The sequence below is a fragment of the Lissotriton helveticus genome, chromosome 5_1, assembly GCF_964261635.1.
Source record: "Lissotriton helveticus chromosome 5_1, aLisHel1.1, whole genome shotgun sequence".
Classification (NCBI taxonomy): Eukaryota; Metazoa; Chordata; class Amphibia; order Caudata; family Salamandridae; genus Lissotriton; species Lissotriton helveticus.
Window position 1 is genome coordinate 1,424,008,320 of NC_136065.1, and position 25,858 is coordinate 1,424,034,177.

Below are 25,858 nucleotides of genomic sequence, written 5' to 3' on the forward strand. Positions count from 1 at the left end.
AGTTCAGGTAACTCTTTAAGTAGAGGCCAGCTCTTAGTTACTATTCTTTTCACTTGTTGACTGTAAGTTCCAAAGGTAGTTACACATACCAATGAAGCTTGGTTTTTCTTTGGTTTTGTTTGGAGCAATGCTTCACGGTTATTATACCATGCACGTTTCATGGAGTTCTTGAGGAGCTTATTAGGGTAGCCTCTGTCATGCAGCTTGCTTTTTAGGATTTTTGCTTCATTGAAGTAATCACTGCGTTTAAAGCAATTTCTGCGCAGTCTTAAAAACTGACCGAAAGGTAGTCCATCACGTAAAGATTTCGGGTGATGACTATTATATTTCAACAACGTATTACGTGTAGTTGGTTTTGTGTATAACGTTGTGTAGATAGTCTTGTCATCATTCGCTTTTATAGTGAGGTCTAAAAAGTTAATTTCATGCGCATTATACTCCAACGTGAATTGTAAATGCGGATTTCTTTTATTCAACCAGTCATGGAATTGTAAAAGGAGATCTTTATTTCCTTTCCAGATGAGGAAAACATCATCTATATATCTCAGCCAACATGATATGTTGGCTGAGAATGGATTCAAATTATCATAGATGTGTAGTCTCTCAAAGTTGTTAACATAGATATTGGCTATGTTGGGGGCGTAGACTGCCCCCATCGCCACACCATTTAGTTGCTGGTAGAACGTCTTCTCATAAAGGAAGAAATTCTGGCACATGGAAATTTCAATACATTTCACTATGAAATCACTTGGGACAGGATGAGGTCTTACCCGGCTGTCTAAGAGATCTCTAATAAGTAGGAGGACCTCCTCTTGTGGAATATTAGTGTACAGACTAGCAATGTCCATAGTTACTAAATATTCATAGTCTGGATCATAGTCATGGTTTTCTAGTTTATTAATCACAGAGGTGGTATCTCTGATATATGTCTCTGTCTCAGTTACGAATGGTCTAATGAAAAAATCTGCGTACTGGGCCAATGGCTTAAGAATTGAGTTGCAACCGGCGACGATTGGTCTCCCTGGGGGTTCAGTGGCATGTTTATGAATTTTGGGGAGGATGTATATGGCAGGTACTGTTGGGGATTTGTTGATAAGAAAAGAAGCCTCTTTTGTACTGAGCCAACCTTCCTTAAGTCCATATTCACTAAGACTTTTAATTTCTGCTTCTAGTTGAGAAGTGGGATCTGTTCTCAATTGTTTATAATTATCGGCCACTGAGAGTTGTTTTAGCATTTCATTTTTATATGCTTCACGATCCCATAGTACCACGCCTCCGCCTTTATCGGCCGGTTTTATTACAGTGTCTTTCAGGGATTCCAGGTTTTTAAGTGCGATATGTTCATCCTTATTCAGATTGTTCCTGCAGAAAATCTGTTCTTTGAACAAAGATTCGATCTCAATTAGGACCGCATTCTCAAAGGTTAAGATGTTCTTTGAGACCATATTATTGGTAGGGAAGAATACTGAGGGGGGGCGCAAGCCCGTCAGATTTCTTTCCTGTATATCTGCTTTGGATGCGAAGAAATTTTTAAGTCTCACTGATCTAAAGAATTTGTACAGTTCACATTTAGTTTGAAAGGAAGTGTTCCTGTAAGTGGGAACAAACGATAAACCCGAGGTGAGAACAGTTGTTTCAGCTTCACTCAGGATATGTTTAGATAAATTGAAGATCGGGATTGTTGACATATTGCTTACCATTGATAAAATTGGTTGCGGGTTTGGCGTTGGCCGGGGGTGTATTGGTTCCTGTCGTGAATAAAGCCTTGCCTGGAAGCCCCGTGAGTGTGGTTGGTGTTTTACACTTGAGCTCTCATAGATATATATATATATATATATATATATATATATATATATATTACTGCTCCAAAGTTCACCAAGGCAATCCTCGCACACTTGTGGACGGGTGCAGCTAGTATGGTGGTGACCCATATGTAAATTAAAGCTCCGTGATACGCAGTGATACTTTTAACAAGCTGATGAAGGCAGCACGCCAAAAACGCGTTCCTTGTTAATTAAAGTACCTCGGATGAACACCTGTGAGTGCGGCGTTTCTTCTTTGTTGAAACCAGAGCTTTAATTTACATATGGGTCACCGCCATACTAGCTGCACCCGTCCACAAGTGTGCGAGGATTGCCTTGGTGAACTTTGGAGCAGTAATTGATATCGGCAATTGCACCGCGATGCAGGAATAAGTGTACCGCCGTCGACGGAGTTGACAGTTATCTTAACCGTTGGAGTTGTTACTATATGACCAGCTCCAGCGGCATGTACATGAAAGTCCTGTGGCTGGACGAGGGACCTCATAAGGAAGTACTGAAAGAGGACAGTGAATATTCATTTCAATACGCAGGGAAGCGACATGCCCATACAGAAAATAGCCATACAGGCAGGATATGGTTCCCTTTAGCGCCCCACTGGACTATGTATCCCAGAATGCATTACGGGGATTGAATATCATTACCGTGGATGCAGTCCTCTTTCTCTGTTGAAACTGCTACATCCAATCACAACAGATTTAACTGTTTAAATCGACATCATGTCAGTATGTGCAGTGATACTTTACGGGACCCGAGACCAAGGTGCGGCTGCACCGAAACGCGTCGGGTGGTTGTTGACGCTGTTTGTTAAAATTTAATAAATAACACGCTTGAAGGAAGTGGGCTTGAGCTTTGCTTTTTCACGGAATAGCAACGTCTGGAATATATATGTATATATATATTCACTGGAGAAAAAAACCAAAGGATACAGGGCAGTTATTTTACAAAATGTATTAAAGTTGCACCACCTCCTAATTTAGAATACTCAATATATTATATACAGTTCACTCAATAAATGCAAATTCCTTCTCCAGTGTGTTTTTCTTCTTTTTATTTGTTCCATCGCAGCCAACGCATTTCGTTCTGAAACCAGAACTTCTTCAGGGCTGGAAAATTATACCATATTCAAGCATATAAAATCACCAATGCCACATATATATATAAAACAAGCAAAGACAAGAGCATGTGCATATAAATATGTACAGAGTGCCACATCGATATAAATACACACATTACAATACACAAAAAGAGCTTAAAATACATCACACATTGTGATTGTTACATTGAGTAACTTGCAATGATCATTTCATTTTTTCATATAGAAAAATGTAGGCCAAAAGATAGTGTCAGGTTAAAACGGGGAAGAGCAAATAGCAGAAAGTGGAGTAAAAAATATATAAAAAGATCAGACCATAAGAAACTGCTACAAATCATCACAGTACATTCCTCTATCACGACCAAGCTTTAAAACGGGTTTCGAGGAACCTCACATACTCAAAAAAAAGAGTTTGTTGTTATGCAGATTCACAAACAAAAACCCTGTTCACTGGAGTACAATTCCCCAAACAGATCAAAAACGACAAACAGGTCATATATCAGGCTAGTTCTAGAAATGGAAAAGCATATATAACTGGAGCTTGACATACCGTATAGTGTTCTTTGTCGCAAAATGCGGCTATACAGTAATATTATTTCCTCTGTAGAAGGGCAAAAAAAAAATCCCCATACTTCATGTGGTCCCTTCCATAGTCGTCTAAAGGATAATATTAGATAACCCGTGTAAAACAAAAAAGTCACTACAAGAATGGTCTACAACTATTCCAATGCTATTTGAGTAGGTAGGATTTGTCAACAAGCCTACCTGGAAGAGTATAATCCAATTCTGTTTTGTTTTACTTTTTCCTTATTTCTTTTATCAATTGGTCCATATAGTTATAGCAAGCAATGGTCTTCCTTTTGTTTGTATTTATATTCCAAAAGAGTTTCAGAGAGGTGAGTTATGTACACATCCCAGACCCGGCATCTGTTATTAGCCTATTGAAAAGGCATACACATATATGAAATAAAACTTATCAATGATATCTCTAGTTTTTCCGATGTATGTGAAGATATGGAAAATATCTCTGATGTTTGGTGCCGTAAGAAGGATTGATCCACTGTCCAGTTCTTTTTGTGCTTTACAGAGAAGTTATTGTTAGGCTCAGATTTTACTCATACAACACCAGTGAAATTCAGCAGTTATAGTTACCTGAAACAACTATAACTTACCCCCGCCCACAATTCACTGCATTCTCAAATGTCTTCACTTATCTGATTGATCTAAGCATAGGACTAGCACAGCGCCATCCAAGCCAAGCTAGAAAGGGTCTAAGGGCCTGATTATGACTTTAGTGGTCCTTCTGTGGTGCAGCCACTGTGCCATCCGCAGGAGGACCACCAAACCCACGTGGCACCCACCCACAGGATTATGATTGTAATCCATGGCGGGCGGACAGTGCTGTAGTGGTCTCACAGCAGTGGGGATGTTAGGCTCATGGAATAGCCAAACATGCAGCCCGTTGCCATGACAGCACCTACAGCACGTTCCTGCACGGGATGGCATGCAAGCAAGACTGTCCAGAAACAGGGGTGCAATTCCAGAGGGGCACAACATGTGCCCCCCTGCATGAACCCCCAGGCCCAGGAGTGGCATGGGAGTTGCCTCTCCGCCACCCTTTCCATGGCGGGCTCACCACCAAGAAAAGAGCAGTGGCCAGCCAACTCAGAACATTCTCGGCAGTCCCGCAGCAGCACCGTCAGCATATTCCTGCTCCTGACTGCTGCGTGACCACTGCAGGATCCTGGATCCCCGGTTAAGCAGCGGACCTGTGGCAGTCCGACTGCCACACTTGTAATACTGCGGGCAGGCCCGCAGTGTGGAGGTGGTCGAACCGCCACCGTGAGTACGGTATACAGAATCACAACCCTAAACTGACAATGTTATGGAAAGACCAGTCAGGAAACAGAAAAAATGTATATATATATATATAGATGCATTTATCATGTTCATCATTATTCCTTAAATTGTAAATGCTACCTTATGACGATTAGCAAGTTTTCTCCCATTAGGGCTGAAAGTCTAAGTACCTGCTTATTCTCCCATTACCGTAAAATAATTGCCAGTGCGCAACATAATGTGTAATTAGTGTTAATGGTTTTGTAGGGGTGTATAGCCAAAGTGTGCAGGGCTCTCCCAGTGAGTGGGTGCTTTGCACACCTGTGTGTCTGAGATCTGTGCCACCAGGGGTGTGGTGGTCACCCCTTTTTATCCGGGAAGGGGTGCTCTAAAGTTTGTACACAAATTGCCTCAAAAAATTATAGACAACTGTCTTGTGACGTCGGAGCAATGCAGTCTAATGAGAGGGTTTTGTTTCTGGAACACAAGGAATGTATCCGAAGCAACATACAATATGAGAAATGTGAAATCCAAATTTTGTGTTTGGATTTTGCATATATGTACACACTTAAAGTCTGTCCTTGGAGTCAGTTTACAATCAGCATCTTTTCAAACCTTGTAATCCATGGAAGTGATGTCATTCTGGCAAATTATGGTCATTTAATCCAGCGAGAAGCCTCAAAACATAACATGTAATATAAAAATTGCTCTTGGGGTTGCAGTTGCGTTTACAAATCAGCCAGCCTCAACTACTATGCCATCATTGACCTTCAGTAATATTATAAATGAACTGTTATCTGTAACATATTCAGAGTATCTATCTGTCTATCTATCTATCTATCTATCTATCTATCTATCTATCTATCTATCTATCTATCTATCTATCTATCTATCTATCTATATATCTATCTATCTATCTATCTATCTATCTATCCATCTATTCATCTATCTATCTATCTATCTATCTATCTATCTATCTATCTATCTATCTAGGCCTGATTTAGATCTTGGCGGGACTGGTCCAGCCATCACTTTTTCTGCAGTCTTCTTGCCCATCATCTTGGTAGTCCGCCTGCTCAATTTAGATGCTGGCTGGTCACTAGAGGGAAGCCTGCCATAGTCCCACCGCCATGGGCATGGAAGGGCAATGAAGGACAACCCTGACAGTGCCAAACTCCTAAGTGCCTAGTGGTGCTGTGTCTTATTTTAAAAGAGCCTATGAACGGGGCTGACGAGAGAACCTTGGCAGCAGCATGCATGAAAGATGCGCACACAGTACAACCTCTGCTCTAGTGCAAGATCCTTTCAGGCTGAAGACAAACCAGGGGCACCTTCCTTGGCCGAGAAACTAGGTTTAGGAGGCACGTTTCTCCTACCAAGGAACCTCCTGCAGGAGGGTAACATTTCCATGGTCGAGGGGCATCCTGCACCAGGGTATTTAGTGCAGGAGGGTAGACTAATTCAAGGCACCTCAGCCTCCTGAGGTTATCTTCAGTATGGAGAGGAGACGCCTGCACAGTGTCTTAATGCATGCAGAGAAGCCTCCTGATGTTATCTTTAGTGAAGGAGAGGAGACTACAGAAAGGTTTATCAAGTTCCTGCAGTTGTCTTTAATGCAGGAGAGGAGACTCCTGCAATGTGCATGCCGAGGACCCTGCTGCTGTTATCTTTAGTGCAGAGAGTAGACTCATTCAAGGCACCTCTATGAATGCAGAGGAGTCTCCTGTGGTTATTTTTTAGTGCAGGAGAAGATCCTCCTGTAAGGTATCTTGAGTCTCCTGCGGTTATATTTAGTGCAGGTGCGGAGACTCATTGAAGTTATGTTGGCCTCTAACTGGTATCTTTAGTGCCGGAGAGTAGACTCCTGCAAGGTGCCTTGGTGCTGGCCGAGGAGCTTCTGGATTTATCTTTAGTGCAGGAGGAGACTCGATCATGCTGAGGAGCCTCCTGTGGTTATCTTTAGTGCAGGAGAGGAGACTCCTGCAAGGTGCATGCCAAGGAGCCCCTTGCGGTTGTTCAGTGCAGAAGGAGACTCATTCAAGGTACCTCAGTGCATGCCGAGGAGCCTCCTACAGGGAGCTAACCTTCCTACGGATGAGGAGCCTCCTGCCCCAGGGAACCTCAGTGTGGGTGAGGAGCCTTGAGAGAATCCCCATGCCAGAGACCTCTCTTGCAGGTATACACACTTGTGCACACAAGGTGCATGCAGGAGCGCCTTGCCCTGGTAAGGTTGCCCACGCAGTCCTCACTCCACCTTGATAAGTCTTCTGTTCTGCAACTTTGTGTGGTCCCAGAAACGAGAAGCCTCATTCATAGCATCTTCCCAGGGGCCAAAAGACCTGTTCTAGGCTCATTGAAGGGACCTCCCTGTGGACGAGAAGTATTCTAGGCACAACCCCTATGGGGATCTCGAGAGCCACAGGGCTTTGGGCGGACGTGAGACACGTAAGAGAGCCGTGGAGCACACAGAGGGCTGATTATTATCAACAGAAGCATATACTCACCAGCTCTCCCCAGTAGGAGATCTTGTCCCTGTGCATGTGCTTGATCGCAATATAGGATTGACGACAATGCAAAAAAATCCAAAATACAATCAAGATTTTGACAATAAGCAAAATGACGAATTAACATGATCCGGGGGTTGAAAGAGAAACAAGTACAGGAAGTTGCTCTTGTTTTTTAAAGACATTTTGCTGCAAATTCACGAATCTGTTGCAATTTCTGTCACAAATGTTTCTTTAAATGCTTTTTAGCCCTGTTAGGGTCCCAGCGGGACCACAGCACCAGAGCTAGGTGGTCAGGGTATTCCTACCCTACCTGCATGTCTTTATTTTTTGTTTTTGTTTGGGACTCAGCTGAGTCTGAATTCTAAGATGGCTGCCAACACTTCCAGGTTGAAGTGTTGGCACCAATCAGAACTCTACACAAGATTGGGAGGAATCGTGTAAGGGTCGCGTCCCTATATATACAGATTTGGATTTTCTGTAATATCTCAAAACCTAATGAACAGATTTACACCAAATAACACAAAAAGGGTGCTTTTGAACCAAGACCTACCATTATGCCCAAATTTGGTGTCCATTTAGTGGTTTGGGCTTTAGTCATATTCAAAACCCCTATAGGAATTATTATGGGAAACACACTTTTTTTAACCCCCCGCCCCTCCCCCTTTTGCTCAGCCCCTGCTTTACGGATCACCCCAAGTCTTTCCATCCACAACTAGAATCACTGGGGTACTTGTTTTGGAAAATGTCATGAAGATTTGTCAATCTGCACCAAAGATATATGCAAGTCAAAAAACACTTTTCCTATGCAAACATGGTCCTAATTATAACTGCCTACTTGTGACCACCATATATATAAACTACTTATGTGAGTGGGCTTTTAGGGCTGGATAGGATTAAGTAAATGGCTTTTAAGTTTCAGAGGTGAGTGGGGGGCGCTAGAGGGCGCGCAAGCGGAATGGCTGCTTAGGCAAGTAGCTCCCGCGCCTTGGCAAATTATCCTTCACTTATCCTATGCCACAGGGTGACGAATCGCCAACTATACCCTTCGCAATCTGCAGGCAAGCATCGACTGCACTCGTCCGGAGTTTGGAGCCGCTACGAGGTGCAGGGCCGAAGATACCGCTGAATCTTTATTTACTGAGGATTGACCTGGTGCCAGCGAGAGGAGAGGGCCGGCTGCGACGCTCTACGCGAGACCGAGGTCGGCCACGAGGGGCAGGGCCGCGTTTCCGGGCAGCCGCCCGAGGTCGGAAGAGAACTTGAGTGGGAGCCTGCGGCTGTTGGCGAAGTGCACTCACCCCATCGCCTAAGCTGGTCTCCCTCCCTCCCCCGCTGTCGCTGACTCCCGGAGTAGGGACCAGGGGTGAGCCGCCTATTCACGCCCGGTGAGGCGCCGGATGGCAGGACAATCGCCGAACGACTGAGGAAGCCGCCTACGTACCGGACCTCTCGCCGAGGTGGGGGAGACCGCGAGGTGCCCTGAGCTGCCGGTGACACCCGCATTTTAGACCGCCTGAGCGGGGAGGGCTGCAACGCTCGGCTCTTCTATGCGACGCCTGGACCCCACGCGAGGCACCGAGTAAGTTGTTGACCGATTGCATACCCCCTCTTTTGGTCCCGCTGAAAGAAGTGCTGGCTCCCTCGTTCTGGCTGCCTCACATTCGCTTCCACTAGCGAGTTGTGTGACTTGACTCTGCCCATTGCCTGATCACGTCGGCCTTCATCCTGGACACTGCCCTCCCTGTGCCAGGCTCCGGCGGCCATTACACCGACCTTTAGACTGCAGGGCTGCACTCAAGACCTGCTGAGGCCACAAGACAACCTGCGCCTGCTCGTCGCCGACCCCCTGGCTCTGGTACCCCATCAACGCTGACATACCTGGGACCTCGAGGGGCACCTGGGACCTGCGCCATCCCCCCGCTGGTTACCTTCCTATACCGTCCTCATCTTCGCCAGCGGCTGCCACGCTGAAAACTGCCAGGGTGTATTGGACCTCTGTACTGCCTGAATATCCGCTTACGTGATCACTGTGCACATAGCGCCTACGGGGTGCGCGGCGTCTGGGAGCTGCGGCCTGCTGCCACCATGGGGCGCCTTGATAACCGCCAGGCGAAGCTGAGTTTTGATGGCGCCAAAAAAGGCGCGAAATCGGTGCCTGATGGACCTGGACCCAGTGAGGCGCCTTTGAAGGCCGCTGCACCCCCCGCAACAGACCTTAACCTTCACAACCTGTTCCAGGAGATGAGACAGGGGTTTGCAACGGTGGTTGAAAAGGTCGACGGCGTCACTGCACGACTGGACGCCTTGGTTCATAAGGTGGATCGCCATGAGGAGCGACTAACGGCTGCGGAACAACGTGTCTCTGATAACGAAGATACCGCCGCGACTCACACGACGCAGCTAACTCGGATGGATAATCTGCTCAGGATCATAGCGGCTAAAAACGAGGACTTGGAGGCCCGCAGCCGCCGCAACAATATACGCGTCACGAATGTGCCGGAATCTACAGACACGGGCAGGATGGAACTATACATTGAGAAACTGCTTAAAGGCTCAATTGGAGACTACGCTTTTTCTCCCCAATTCATTGTGGAGCGAGCGCACCGTTCCCTGGCACCTGTGCCCAAACCCGGATTGCCACCTAGGCCTATTATTGCCAGACTATTGAACTATCGCGACCGTGACACTGCATTGAGGGCGGCCCGAACTCAACGGACCTTGCAATACAATGGTATCACCTTTTCCATATATCCGGATTTCACACCGATGGTGCAGGAGGAGCGCCGTAAATTACTCCCCGTGAAGAAAAAGCTACGGGAGGCCCAAGTGGACTATGCTCTCTTATACCCGGCGAAGCTGCGGATCACACATCAGGGACAGCAACGGTTCTTCACGAACCCGCAGAAGGTGGAAGACTTCCTAAAATCGCTCCGGAAGGCACGCAGGGAGGAGCGTGACGCTGCGGCTGACCTGGGGGGCGGTGACTCGCCACCGGCGCCGGACGAGCAGTAACTACTTCAACTGATTGCGCTGGATGCCTATCCTGCACTGCCCGAACATCGCTCATCATACCGACCATGGTGACTGAACTGAATACGAGCAACGAACATGCATGGCCTCGACACGCCTGTGGTAATGTAAACCAAGGCCCACTCTCTTGGCTCTAGGCTCCACCGAGGGTGGTACAGACTGGAGCTATGGGCCGGGAGGTGGCTGTGCGTACTCTATGTTTTACCCCTACAGGGTGTTCCCCTTAAGACTGCTACTGTTTTTGTTGTTGCTACATGGGTTGGGAATGGTAGGGTGGGGGGAGGGATGTTGGGTGGGATTCACTGGCTACTGGCATGATTGGGATGCTGGGGTGGGAGGGGGGATGGGTTGTTATACGACGAGGCTATTCTCGCTGGGAGTATGTATGCAGATTCTACGATGGTATGCGCACCTTTGGTGGCGGGGCGGAGCAGGCCCTGACTCATTGACTAGGCTGGCATTACTGCTTCTGTTGTTGACCGATTTATAGCTACTCTAAATGATAATACACATTTGACTTGCTTGTCCTGGAATGTTCGAGGCTTAAACGTTGCTAAAAAATGTCGTAGTGTCCTTGCCTACCTCGATATACACCACGCTCAGGTGGTTATGTTGCAGGAAACCCATTTGCCTCCACGAGATAAGATCGCCTTTGCGAGCAGGTGGGCTGGGGACCGCATTTTTTCTTCGTACTCCACTTATGCGAGGGGGGTGGCTATCCTTATAGCCCGGACTGTACCGTTTCACAGATATGGGGAATTGGCTGATAAGGAGGGGCGATATGCATTGCTGTGGGGCAGACTAGGCCGAGATACTTACACATTTGTTGTAGCGTATGCGCCCAATGTGGACACACCTGCCTTTTTCACCACTCTGTGGGGCAAGATCATGGCTGCAGGCTCACGACACGTCATCTGGGGAGGCGATTTCAACCTGGCGCTGGTACCTCACTTAGATAGAGCTGACGGAGTATGCTCTTATAAACCTAGATCACGAGAGGCGCTGGAGGGAGTGCTTGCAGAGGGTGAATTTCTAGATGCCTGGAGACACTTGCACCCAAACGGAAGAGAAGGCGCACATTCCACCTCACACACGAGAACATGGGCACGATTGGATTATTTTTTGGTTACCAAGGGGATTGCCACAGAGCTAGTAGGGGTGGCTCACCTACCAAGGACATACTCTGATCATAGCCCCATCGTACTCCATCTCCGCATCCCTGGGTGGGATAACCTACGACCGCACTGGAGACTCCGCCCAGAAATCTTGCTGGACAATCTGTTTCGAACTGAACTGGGGGACGAGATAACTGCCTTTTTCCCCAGGAAATAAGGGATCAGTCGACTCGGTTGAACACATATGGGAGGCGTTCAAGGTAACCATTAGGGGCTTTTGTATATCCAAGAGCTGCGGGGTCTTGCGTGATATCCTTCATACTATTAGCACATTGGAGAAGGAGCTGGGAGCTCTGGAACGCCGTATGGTGGATGAGACTAGCCCCGAGCTGTATGCTATCTTCAGGGAGACGTTGTCAAGATATGAGGAGGAGGCTGCTAGGGAGACTAGGTTCCGTGGAAAACACTGGCAAGCCCGAAAATATTGCGAGGGAGATAGGCCTGGGAGGGTACTAGCTGCACTCACACAATCACCACGAGACCGCAATATCATATTCGAACTTAAAGATACTCACGGCGCCACTATCAGGAACTCGGATGAAATTCTCAGTACATTCACAGCACACTACCACTCACTCTACACTTCCAACGCAGGGTCTGCAACGTCTTATGCTGATTACCTAAAGGATGTAGCATTATGCTGGCTCAGCGATGGGGATAGGGCATTCTTGGCGGCGCCTTTCGAGCTCGATGAGATCCGCGACGCCATCATGTCTCTCCAGAATGGTAAAGCCCCAGGCCTTGATGGCATACCTGCCGAATTTTATAAAGCATACATTGATATCATGGCTCCTGTCCTACGCGAGGTCTACTCGGAGTCCCTTGACGAAGGCGTTCTACCTTGCTCCATGCGCGAAGTGGTCATCACCTCTCTCCTGAAGCCTGATAAAGATCCCAGCTCCTGTAACTCTTACCGCCCACTGTCACTCTTAAACTGTGATGTAAAAATACTTGCTAAAGTTCTGGCTACCCGTCTGTCACTGTTGATGACTAGAATTGTGCTGCCTGATCAATCTGGATTTGTGGCTGGCCGCTCCACTTCACACAACCTCCATACCCTGTTCTCTCTCCTAGGCACAGTCCATCCCGACACACCTGTCGCAACTGTCTTTCTTGATGCAACCAAAGCCTTCGACTCAGTCGAATGGCCCTATTTATTTTCTGTATTGGCTAGCATGGGGTTCCCACCCTTGTTTATATCCTGGGTTCGCCTGCTTTATACTCGACCCACGGCGAGAGTGTTGGTCAATGGTCATCTATCACAACCTATCGTCATTACCAGAGGCACGCGCCAGGGCTGTCCACTCTCTCCCTTATTGTTTGCCATAGCTGTTGAGCCTCTGGCCTGCCGCCTGCGTCAGCTTCATCGGGATAGGGCGGTTCAATGCTTACAGCGACAAATAGATGTGTCCCTCTATGCAGACGATATTACCCTATATGTTAAACACCCTGAGACGCACCTCAATCCCTTACTCCGGGAGTTCATTATGTTCGGCGGGATGTCAGGTGTACATATCAATTGGTCCAAGTCCCAAATATTCCCTTTAACAGACGCGGTGGGTGATTTTCCCCTTGACTATCCATTGGAGTGGTGCCGGACGGACCTCCGTTACCTGGGTATCCGTATCTCCCGATATAGGGAGGAGACATTACGGTCCAATTATGGAGTGGCTATCACCAAGCTGACCGCCTCCGTGGATCGCTGGCTCACCCTGCCGCTCTCCATGGCCGGAAGGGCGTCCCTTATCAAAATGGTTATCCTTCCCCGCTTTCTTTATTTTTTTCTTAACATTCCCTACTTCCCCGGCGCTTTCTTCTTTAAGACCCTGAAGATGGAGCTGCGCAGGCTCTTTTGGGGAGGCAAGAGCCCAAGGCTCAAATGGTCCACACTTACCCTACCCTACGACAGGGGAGGTTTCGATGTCCCTGACTTCGAGGAGTATTATCAGTGCGCACAGGCACATTTCGCATACCACTGGATGGCACCTACGCCTTTCATGCCACATATTGCGGGGGAGGACTGGATAGTACATCCCCTCCCACTAACAGGATTGCTTCACTGCCCGGAATCATCCATCACTACGCCGAACACTTCAGTTTCGTGCACGATGGATGCATGGCGCCGTATAGCCAAGAGCTTGTCGTGTCAGCTGCCCTATTCACCGAAGTTGCCACTTACCTATCACCCGGATCTCACTCTACTGCGGGAACAAGGATTCCGCACCTTATGCGCGAAACTACATGTCTCCTTCTGGGGTGACTTGTTTGCTAATGGTCAGTTTAAAATGGCGGAACTTTTCTTCGCGACACACAGCCGCACCCCTCTAGAGCTTTTTTATTACATCCGATTACGTGCGGGGATGCGAGACATCCTACCTAACTTCCCTAACGAACCTGAGGTCCTGCCTCCGCTCCACTTCCTGTTATGCTCACAGGATGGGACTCATCTGGTATCTGGCCTTTACCGTCAGCTCAGGGGTGCAGCGCCGATGCCGGACTCTAGTGCTCGGGCGCGATGGGCCGCTGAGCTGGCTATTGACGTCGCTGACGAGCAGTGGCTGTACTGCTGTGCGCTCACCTCTCGCATATCTGCCAGTAGCAGATTAAAAATTATACATTACAAATTTCTACAGCGGCTGTACTATACGCCAGTGAGAAAACATAGATTTGGCTTGGCGGAGGATGACCGCTGCATACGCTGCCGTGCCGACCATGCGGATATTCTGCATTTGGCGTGGGGGTGCCCACAGGTGGTGCTTTATTGGCAGCAAGTGACGGATGCCCTTACAGACATGACAAGAGCCACCGTGCCCATGGACCCCTTGGTGACACTTCTCGGATATACACTGCAGATCCCTAGCTCTTGCCGGAAATTTGTCGATACTGCGCTCCTTTTGGCCAAGAGGCATGTGGCTTGTCGGTGGGGCCGAGGTAGGGCACCTAAATTTAAGGACTGGCTGGCGGACTTGACCTACTGTCAAGACCAACATACTACATTCGCCGAATTATTACCTATATCCTGTAGGCCCATGGACATATGGGGTCCCCTGGTGTGCTACCTGCTCCAACGATCGGACGTGGTGGATACATCTGAGGAAGGCCCTGTTGCTATTTGATGTTACACCTTGCAGCCCTGGCGCGAGCCATCACTCCCGGTCCCGCATCCACATATCACTGTCATCAGCATATGACGTGACCTGCTTCCTGGGGCTGGGTTAGAGTGGTATGCTCTCCACGCCCCACCCCGTACCCGACATTGAGAGCCCCCCTCCTGATGGCGATTATCCCCCCCCCCTGAGTTGGACCAGTATCTCCTACACCGCACTTTGCACATCCCCACATTCTTTTTCTATCATATCGCATTACATTTTTAGCCACTGCACACGTCGCTGTCTTCGGCCTAGATGGTTTAATGTTGGGAGTATGGAGTCGCGACTACTATGCACTGCACTGCACTGCCTATCTGGGTTGCCTTACCGACTTGATATTTTTTCTTTTCCATGGGAGAAAGACTTGCCTCTTAGTTTCTTCACTGTTGGGAAGTTCTTTTCACTGTTCTGTTACTAAACGTAAACGTTGATAACGCTGTTCTGCTGCTGCTCATTCTTCCGATGCCCCACAACGTCGGCTGTGCAACTGCCCTCGCTCACTCATGTGCTGTGCCGCCGGGCCTCAGGGATGCCGGCTACAAGGCTGTGTTATACTTCCTGTACCATGCTGCCGGCCTTCGGGTTGTGGGCACGAAAAGCTGTGTACTTCATCTCGTCTTATGCAATAAAGCAGTGTTGAACTAAAAAAGAAAAAAAAAAAGTTTCAGGGGTGAGTGGTGGTAAGAAATACTAAAGGGTTTCAAGGGTTCAGGGAATTTTTAATGGTAAAGGATGACAGGGTGTTAAGTTTGTTTATGTTTATGGAGTAGATACAAGTAAGTGGTAGTCAGTTTTTTTTTTAGAGTTATGGAATGGGTAAGGGTAAACGAGTAGTAAGACATATTTCAGTTTCAGGGCTAGGTAGGGTAAGAAGTAGTAAGGGGTATTTAGGGTTCAGAAATGGGTATGTGTAAGGGGCTGTACAGTTTTTTTTGATTACATGGGTGTAAGGGTGAAGGTTAGTAATGGATTTTTAGATTTCAGGGATGTGTAAGAGTAAGGGGTAGTATGATCTTTAGTACGATTCAGTCATGGGTAATGATAAGGCGGAGTAATGGATTTTTGGGGGTCAGGTTGGGTAGAAGTAAAGGGCAGTGAGGGGTTATTAGGTTTCAGGACTCAGTAGGGCTAAGCGATAAAGGTGGTTTTAGGGAGCAAGGATGGGTAGCGGTAAAAGTTAGTAAAGGGTTTTTAGGGTCCAGGAGGGGTAGTGGTAGATGGAGGCAATGGGTTTTAAAAAGAGGGTTTGGGTGGGTTACCCAAAAAGAGAGGGTTTGGAATAGCTCCCCCTCCCAAAAAAGTACATAACATTAAAATAAGACATATACATTTCCCACTTGCAATCACAGGTTTAATTGCCGGATGTTCATGATCTTGAAGAGCCCTCCCCCTTCCATAACTAACATTTTCACTTACACAGTGAAAATAAAAGCCCTAGTCAAAGGGTTTGCAACATTTCCTGGATAAGAATTTACTTTTTTCTAAGTGTTCTTCCCTTGTCTTGTCTGTCCTCTCCTGATTCTTCGTGTACACTTCCATTAGAGTGCTGCAGGAAAGAAAGAGAGATGAGGTGTAGATGAAAAAGAGGTGAAGTATTCAGGGGAAGGTGAAGTAGAGAAAGAGGTGAGGTTGATGCAGACATAGAGAGAGAGAAGGTGAAGTAGAGCGGGGAAGGTGAGGTAGAGAAAGAGGTGAGGTTGTTGCAAACATGGAGAGTCAGAAGGTGAAGTATTGAGAGAGTGGTGAGGTAGAGACAGGTGAAGTACTGATAACAGTGAGAAAGTAAGGTTGAGTTGGAACAGAGGAGGACAGGGAGTATGTAGATAGAAGAGCAATGATAGAGAAAAGCAGGTAGATGTTGGAAAAGGGAGGTTGAAGAAAAGAATATGGCGGTGAGAGGTATGGTGAGGTAGTGAATTAAAACTGAGATAAACTCAAACGTTTGTAAGAGAGAGAGATGTGGGTGAGTGAGATGTGAGATAGATATAAATGAGTCTGAGACAGATTTTTAGTAGAGAGTGATAAGGGACAGAGAGGTAGAGAGAGATGTATATAGAAAATGGTGCGAGGTGTGAGGATAAGAGAGAGGATGGGGCAGATTTGAAGTAGATGCAGGAGAGATAAAGAGGTGAGATAGAAACAGAGCAGTGAGATGCAGTGAGGGGGTAGTAGAGAAGAGGGGGTCTCTTAGAATGTGGCCCTGTGCAGTCCTTCACTTTCTTCGTGCCTTAAAATGACTCTGCTAAAATGTCCACTCAGTTGTTGTAACATTATAGGGTAGCTTACTGTGGGAACAACTATTTGCATACACAGACTGGTGTACTCAGCCTGAACATAACCAAGCAGTGGCAAATCCAACTGTTTAGGTGTTCCTATATTCCATGCATAAACCGGCAGAAGTGTTCAGAGAGAATATACCCCAAGGCAACACATATGGTCACACATGAACACATAACAAAAAGTGGTCCACAGGCAGATAGTCTGCATCTAAACATGGGCAAATCAAATTCTGCAGTTTCAGCTTGACAGATGTTATGTATATCGTTAAGCCTAGTCACAGGAATGCCAAAGTGAAGGCGATTGACATTTATTTTATCATCCAGCAGACACAGTTATCAAAGAGGAGTTTATCTTACAATATTGAAAATTATTACATTGAAAGTAGAAACCAAAAAAAAGTATTGATTGTTTGGCTGAATTTCAAGAATAGAGCAAACCCTGCTTGAGTTTGGCAGAGATTTGCAAAGTGGTTTTGTTCCTGTCAAACTATAGGATGAGAGGAGGGGGTTGGGCAGTGAATTGTGCTGAAAGAATAAAAAAGAACAAAAACGGTCATTTATGGGTATACGTTTAAAGAATGTTTCTAGAGCAAACAAACACAAGCATTTGCAAAGCTAACCAACCTCACTTTGACAATGATTGTAGATATGTGACACAAGAATTGGCACTGACATTGGCAAAACGAATATCAGCGTACAGTCATCTTCGGTTAGTATTTTGTATACTTTGGAGATGGCTGACCTTTACCTGTAAATCAAGGGCGAATACCATCTTGGAAGTATAGAAAATAATGTTTCAAGATGGCAGTCCACCGCTTTTAGCTTGCCAATGCTTCTGATTCAATTTTACAAACATTGGTGAAGCCAATAGTGGCGCCAAATTGGAGCATTGTTATCTAGTGTTTCAGGATGGTGGATATCCTTTCTTTAGATGTTTTGTGTCTGTGATCGTGGAGGTATCTAAATAAATGTCCAGCAATCTTGTAAATTTATTTTTTACACTTTCAAGATGGCATCTATGTTGCAAGTTGGCAATAAATGCAATTGTACAAGCATTAGCAAAGATAGGAGCAGTGGCGGTATTGAGAGGAAAATGGTGGAAGAGACAAAGATAGAAAGAGAGAGACAGAAAGAGGGAGAGCGAGAGAGCGCGCGAGAGAGGTGCAGCAGTACTAAGTGTAGATGGTGGAGAGAGAGGTAATAGGAGGGAATGCACTGCCATCGAGTCCTAAAGATCAAACAGCATAGTAAAATGCAATTACAAAAATATTTCCCTGGCAAAAAAACAATGAAAGTATAACAATGAAAACGGAGGAGGAAACATTAGTGCTATAGAGGCTGGGAAAACACAAGAATGGGGCAGAAAGTCACAGGATTAGGTGCAGAGGATTGATATAAACAAGAAATGTATCTAATCATAAGGAAGGGCCAGACCCAAAAGCCACTCTAAGCATATGTTAAATTATTGGCAATAATGGTGTCTTAAAGTGCGGCTACAATAATGGATATTTGAAAAAGTCACGAGGAAATTTAAATCAATTTTTTAACATAAACCCATCTAACAGACACAGAACTTCACTCTTGCTTGTGGTAAATAAATAAATACATGAGGATGTATTTGCTGTTTCTTCTTTAGATCGTCCCAGAAAACTTCAGTGTTTATAACTTAATACTCGAAATGAGGACCCAGAGGCCATCATTGGTACAAACAAAGGTATGGTAACGTGTGGTCAAAATCAGTAAATTTATTTATCACATTTAAGTCTATATTTCTGTTTAGAATTGGAAAATATCAAATATTTTTAATGTCTTAAATCCTCTCTGATCTGTGTGGCTTTTCTGGTTGTGTATACTTGCTCAGTAGGAAACAAAACAACTGGATCCATCTGCACTGAGAGATCATGGTGATGTAAGTGAGATGGTAAATTTCCCACACTAAATCCCCAATTTTGCACACTCTGATTGTTTTGAATGGTCTGCTTGGTTTACGTTGTACGGCTGCTGTGCTCCAGACCTGCTCTGCTTCTGCTCGTGCTGTGACACTGAGAGGCAAGAGGCCCCTCAAGGAGGGGAAGATGATTCATTCATCTTTTAAAGGAAGCCTCATCTGAATGGCTTCCAGTCCCTTACACTCGTTGCTTATAAGCCGAACACTGTTGAGTGCACAGCCTCTCTCATGGTTACTTGTCCATCACTGACAGAGGCCTGCACAGTGAGCAGGACCGACCTTTGGCCTGGGTGGCCTGGGTCCTGAGCTGCTTGGAATAAATGTGCTTTTCCCAATCCGCCAGTCAGTTCATTGCCTTCAAGCTGTGTGTAAAATCATGCTTTAAAATAGAAAAACGCAACCAGCACTCTAAACATGTGTAGCAAACACTGTGTCTAATCACAAGAAGGAACGCAACAATGTAATCTGTCATGCGTAATTAAGGAGAGTCCTTGAGGTGATCAGTCACTCCAGTTGTATGTATTCATGCTTCACATTGGAAAGCCGTTCAGTTGTAGCCAGTGTGGAAAAGCTATTCCTCCTTGTGTTTACAGTGTTTGCGACACATGTTTAGAGTGATGGGTTGCATTTTTCTTTGTTATTGTGAATCATGAATTTTTCTGATAGAGGGTTAAAGGCAGCGGAACCCTCCTACACATGCACTCGCCTTGCTAGAGAAATAATTGGATAGTGGCACTACTTAGGGAATAGTGGTAGGTGTGGGCTGTCTTGGTTTGCCTAGGCCATCAGATTGTCAATCTTTTCTTGTAAAATCATGCTTCTTTAATTTTCCTAGCCTCCCTGGATTACCTCTCTCCCACTCCACTTTCCTTCTTCCTCAGCCACCTCTCAGGGACTCTCACCTCCAGTTTAGCAACTGAATAGGTGATTGAGTTGAGGGGACTAGGTGCAAATGTGTGTTCACAGACCGGTGACCTTCTGAGGTATTCAGCCAGGACCTGACCTGTGAGCACAAAAGGGCGGACCCCTGCTAGGCTCACCAATGGGAGGGGGCAGATGGGAAGGAGTGGACGAGGACCATTAGGATGGGCACCAAACATTAGTTTTACCCCAGGCGTTGCCTGAGGAATGGCCAGCCCTGCCTGTGAGCACTTCCTGTCTTTCCTCTTCAGCAGAGTAATCAGAGACCTGCAGCTCTAATTTCAGTGGTGGTTTAATTCTTAATATAGACCATCAGTCTTCAAATCTGCTGTTTGTCTTGAAGAGGAAAAGTATTTAGGTACCTGCCTCTTAAGAATAAAGATGGTGTAACCCTCAAGAGGAATTTTCCCGCTTAAGGCCTTATTTAGAGTTCGGCTGACGTGTTACTCTGTCACAATTGTGACGGATATTTCGTCCACCTTATTAAATAAGCATTTTTATTTGTTTGCGTATTTATATAGCGCAAACTCAAAGGTATTGGAGCGCTCTACATGAGCACTGTATTTACATTACACATTCAGGCACGGGGAGATTAAGTGATTTGCCCAGAATCACAGGATGTGGACGTGACCCCGAGGCTCGAACCCTGGTTTCCAGCGCCAAAGTCGGCAGTCTAGCCGACGCACCACAGCCTCTCCCACAAGCATTATATCCTATGACACTTGTAATATGGCAGATGGGATATCCATCACATTTGTGTAGGGGTAACCTTTCTGTCAATCTCTGCCTTCCTCAAGGTTGACCAGTTTAAAATAGCTGAGGAGAAGATAGTCACTGTGAGGTGTTCTGTTGTCAGTGTTCCTTCATTCCATGTTGCACATTCATTTATTTGTGCTATCTAGTGCTCTGAAACTTTATTGAGGCATTTGCCACCGGATGCATGTCATATTCATTCATTAGTTGTCAACACACAGAGCATTAAATTGAATTGGAATTTTGACTTTCATGTTTTGACATCTATGTTAGCATACAATATTACTAGCAATTCCATTTGCCAATAATGTTTATTCAGTTTTTTCACGTTGTGAATAGCTGTGTGGTCTGAGGACTGCAGACCAAGCATTAGCCTGTCTACTAGTACAATATACTTTTTTTTGCAGTTTCAAATAGTGCCAACTCAACCCGAAGGTATTAGAGCGCTTTGCTTCAGGACCAGTTACATTACACAATGACACATTAATTTTTTGTAGACAATGAGAGATTAAGGGCCTGATTTAAATTTCGGCAGACGGGCTACTAAGTCAGAAATGTGACAGATATCCCATCCGCTGAAATAAAAATCCCATACAATAATATTATGGGATGTATATTTTGGTGATTGGGATATCCATCACCATTGTGATTTAGCAACCCACCCTCCGAAATCTGAATAAGGCCCTAAGTGATTTCCCCAGACTCAGAGGAAGTTGAGCCGATGCCAATACTCAAAAATATGAGTTGTTACAATGCGTACAAATACAACGCGTACCATTACAACACATGTATTAGTATGCATTGACAATTACGAGATACCATTCCTACGCAAAACTTTTATCATGACTATGCCATTACCACGAATGCCATTACAACAAAAAAACATGCGTGGTAAACCATAAAACACTACCCTACACTACACATACACCACAACACTGCCCTAAACCCTAAAACACTACCCCTAGCACGACCCCTTACACTATACAAACACCACACTACCCCAAACCACTACCCCCAGCATGACCCCCTGTGCTACACAAACACCACTACACTACCCTAAACGCTAAAACACTACCCCCAGCACGACCCCCTACACTACACAAACACCACTACCCTAACCTAAACCCTAAAACACTACCCCCAGCACCACCCCCCAGTCCTGTCCCTATACTCAAACATTACCCTAAACCATAAAATACTACCCTACACTACACATACACCACAACACTGCCCTAAACCCTAAAACACTACCCCAGCACGACCCCTTACACTATACAAACACCACAACACTACCCTAAACCACTACCCCCACATGACCCCCTACACTACGCAAACACCACCACTACACTACCCTAAACACTAAAACACTACCCCAGCACCACCCCGACCCCCAGTCCTGTCCCTACACTCAAACACTACCTAGCACGATGCCCCTACACTACCCTAAACACTAAAACATTACCCTACACTACACATACACTACAACACTACCCTAAAACACTACCCCCAGCACGACTCCCTACCCTACACAAACAACACACTACACTACCCTAAACCCTAAAACAATAAACCTCCGCCGCATGCACAATCTCCCACCCCACGACCCCCACACTACACTAAACCCTTAAAAAATAAACCACCATCCCACGCCAAATCCCCCTTACCTCTCTCTCCTCGTGGTTCCTCTCTCCTCCTGGGACTTTCTTCACGTCGTCTCCGAGGGGCGATGCACGTCGTTGTGAGGAAACAGCCTGTTTCCTCACAGCGATATGGATCGTTTTTGTTGTTTTTACTTTGTATGTGAATACCTTTACAACGAAATTTGTTGTAAAAGCATACCATACATGCCTTTACAACGAATTTCTTTGTAAAGACATGCATGATATTTGCACATGCAAAGTAAAAAAAGCATAGTAATTACTTTGCATTTTACAATGCATGTGTGGTAATGCATGCTTTGTAATGGTATGTGAAGTAATGACTACGAATTAATGGCTGTTTACCAAGACTCAAACCTGGTTCCCCGGCTCCAAAGTCGGATGCTCTAGCCGTTAATCTACATCCTTTCCAATACAATTGTAATAGCACTCCAGTAGCCTATGCATCCAGGTGTGTGGTTGTGGACCCTGCCCCTCTCTGTTGTAGGTCCTCCCTGAAGTGTTAATGGAGAATGCTTTTCTTGAGTGCCAGTCACAAACATCTCAGCTATAGTAGGGCCTATATCTGCAGGCTTGCTGGGCAACTGTCCAGACCTCTGATCTGGGTAGACATGTTCTTGTCAAAATCTCTCACTGCAATTCACACAAGGGGCTTAATTTGAGTTCCTGTCTGAATGGGCAGATTCTGGACATGCTAGAGACTATGTCTTCAGGGAGCTGCGGCAAGAAGTATTTACCTCAGTCATTAGGTAAATTCATTGCCTCTGCCCCCAATCTGGACCTCCTCAACCCCTTCCCAAGAGAGACCACCAGAATTCTCCTTCTTGTCCAACTTTCCTCTACACAAAATGGGCCCTAAACTACTAGTTTGACCCAGTCGTGTCAAAATGCATTTTTTTGGTTAAGCCAAATCTTTACGTCTAAAGGCACATTTGTGATGGTATCCCGTGTCATGTTAGTCTCCTCATCCTCCATCCAGCAATCACATACCTTCCAATCCTTCCTTTCATCACTAACCACATTTTTTATCACATACCGACAAGGCACTGAAATGTCAAACCTTACCATTGCTCAACAAAGCAGCATTGCAAAACAATTTGGTTAGTCTATGCTGTCTTGAAAATCTATTCTGTCCACATCTTAAAACACCTGTTCTCTTAACTCTTACCATATCTCCTACTTGCAACTTAACAGATTTGCACCGTGCTTATTATGATAATATTCCTTGTATATTTGTTTTGCTCTGTCAATGCTTCCTTTCACCTCCTCAGGTTCCCAATTTACTCTCCTAGCACACGGCATCCATCCAATGTTGTCCTTCGTGAAGCAGTCCTCCCTCTCCTTATTTCAAAGGGACTATGTCCTGTAGAAGCACAAGGTCCTTTCACCTCCTCAAGTTCCCAATTTACTCCCCTAGTACACGGCATCCATCCAAGGTTGTCCTTCATGAAAGCAGTCCTCCATATCATTATTTCAAAGGGACTATGTCCTTTAGAAGCACAAGGTGCTTATCTGAATGCCCATATGGTCCGAAACAATTACGCCTCCCATTACAAACGATTACACTTAGCTAACTGTATTGCCCCCTTTATCACTCGGTTAAAACGTTCAACAGCTCCGTTTCTGGCCGGGTGATAAAGTGAAGTTTTACATTGCTTTACTCCATTGCGTTTCAGGAATTTTTCAAATGCCTCCGCTACAAATGATGCTACGTTTACGGTGATCATCAATTTAGGCAGCCCTTCCCTTTGAAAAATTCTATCCCAAAACGTAACCACTGTGCTTACATCGACATGCTCTACTACCTCAACCTCCGGCCACTTTGAAAAATGGTCCACAGCAACAACCAGGTACTTCTGCACTGGTCATTCCAAATTGGACCCCTAAAATCCACGCTCAATTTTTCCCAAGGCATTCCTGGTGCACTAATAGTACATAAAGGTGGCCTTGATGTACCCTTACTTTTATCAGTATTCTCACATAACATGCACTACTGGGCTTTCCTCTCAATAGATAACCCCATACCAGGCCACCAATACAACTCCTTCAAAAAAAATTAGTTTTTGCAATTCCTAAATGTCCCTCATGACATAAGTCCATAATTCTTCTTAGCTTTTCTAGTTGTACAATCCTGTCATTCCTCAGGATCTTATTATCCTCCATGGACCACTCTTGCCTCACCTCCCTTAGTAGGCCATCCATCAGTGATCCTAGCTTTAACTTCTGATAACCCTCAGTCCTCTTAATAGGCTTGACTCCATTCCTCTAATGGAATCATCATTGCTCCTTTATCCAAACAAGCAACACTGAATTGTTCAACGTCTTCATCATGTATCTCTGTCTAAAGAAGAGGCAACCTACTCAAAAAATCTGCCACCTTATTGCACACCCCAGGAATGCACTGGAAACTATATTTAAAATCAAGGAGCTTGACTGGTAACCTTGCCAACCTAGGTGAAGCCTTATACAACCCTTTGGTAGACAAGACCTTGTTGAGAGGCTTATGGTCGCTACATGACTTCCCCAAAGAAACAGCCTGTAGTGCTCTAAGCCCCACACACCGCTAGTGCCTTGCGTTCTATTACTGAATACTTCTCTTCAGTCGGTGTAAGCGAGAGCGATCCAAAAGTCACCACACATTCTAATCCTGCTTCATTTCTCAGGGTCAAAGCAAACACAAGGAGATGATGGACGGAGCGCTGAAACTTTTCAGACACTCACCCCCAGTCACAGATCTGGGTAGAATCCATCATCAATCTTTAGCTCACTTCGGCACCCCAGTTCAGACCCAGCCATATGCAAATCAGTCTAGACCCTGTGCCTTATGGGAACAGTCCAGCCCGAACTGCCAAACCAGGTCTTCACTGGACCAGTAATAAGCATCCTGGGACCAATTTCAGGGTAGCACCCCTCATCAGCTGGGCTAGCTTGAATCCAGTGGCAGAGTGAGCAAGGGACCCATGTCTGGGCATACCCTGCCAACTTAGGGAGAGCAAAGCAAACACAAGGAGATGATGGACAGAGCACTGAAACTTTTCAAACACACACCCCTAGTCGCAGAGGGTGATCTAGGGATGATCTAAGAGGTCTGAGCCTGGAAAATCTACTGATTTGAGAGTCGAGTAGAATGGCTGAATATTTACCTGGAAGGGGCATATGGGAAAATGAAAGGAAGATAAGGATAAATGTGGAAGAGAATGCTATACATATTTTTTGGGGAAAAAGAGCTATGTTAAATTACTTGAATTGCTTGTAAACGTATGCCTTTTTAATCATATTTTAGGAAAATGATGCTGTAACACACAAATTGATTTATCAGAGCACTGAGATGGAAGACTGTGATAGAATTCAGGTTGAAACAGGGAAACTAAAATAAGATTTGAGCAACAAAGTTAAGGCTCTGCAAACATTTTTTAATATGGAAAAATATTGTTTAAATAGTTTCAACATTATTAAAATAATTATTATCAGAATATTAGGCAGACAGCAGATTGAAATGTAGATGAGTGAATGTTTAGGAAAACTTTTTGGCAGAAGTGGGCCTTCTTATCAAAGACGTAGACACTTCTGCGCAAGATATTAGAGACAGACACATAGCCGTGCTTTAGGAAGGATAAGGTGGACGAACCATGGTAGAGATGATATAGGAGGCAGTAAATAGCTGTCCCTTACTGTGGCTGGGA

At 45.6% G+C, this 25,858-nt stretch overlaps 1 protein-coding gene across 1 annotated transcript in view; it reads left to right on the top strand.

The window, feature by feature from the left end:
• Positions 1 to 25,858, top strand: part of PTPN22 (protein tyrosine phosphatase non-receptor type 22) — a 533,173-nt gene that overhangs the window by 297,637 nt on the left and 209,678 nt on the right. Inside the window, exon 10 of the mRNA XM_078644425.1 lies at positions 18,532 to 18,609. Coding sequence (XP_078500551.1) covers positions 18,532 to 18,609 — 78 coding nt within the window. The remainder of the gene's footprint in view (positions 1 to 18,531; positions 18,610 to 25,858) is intronic.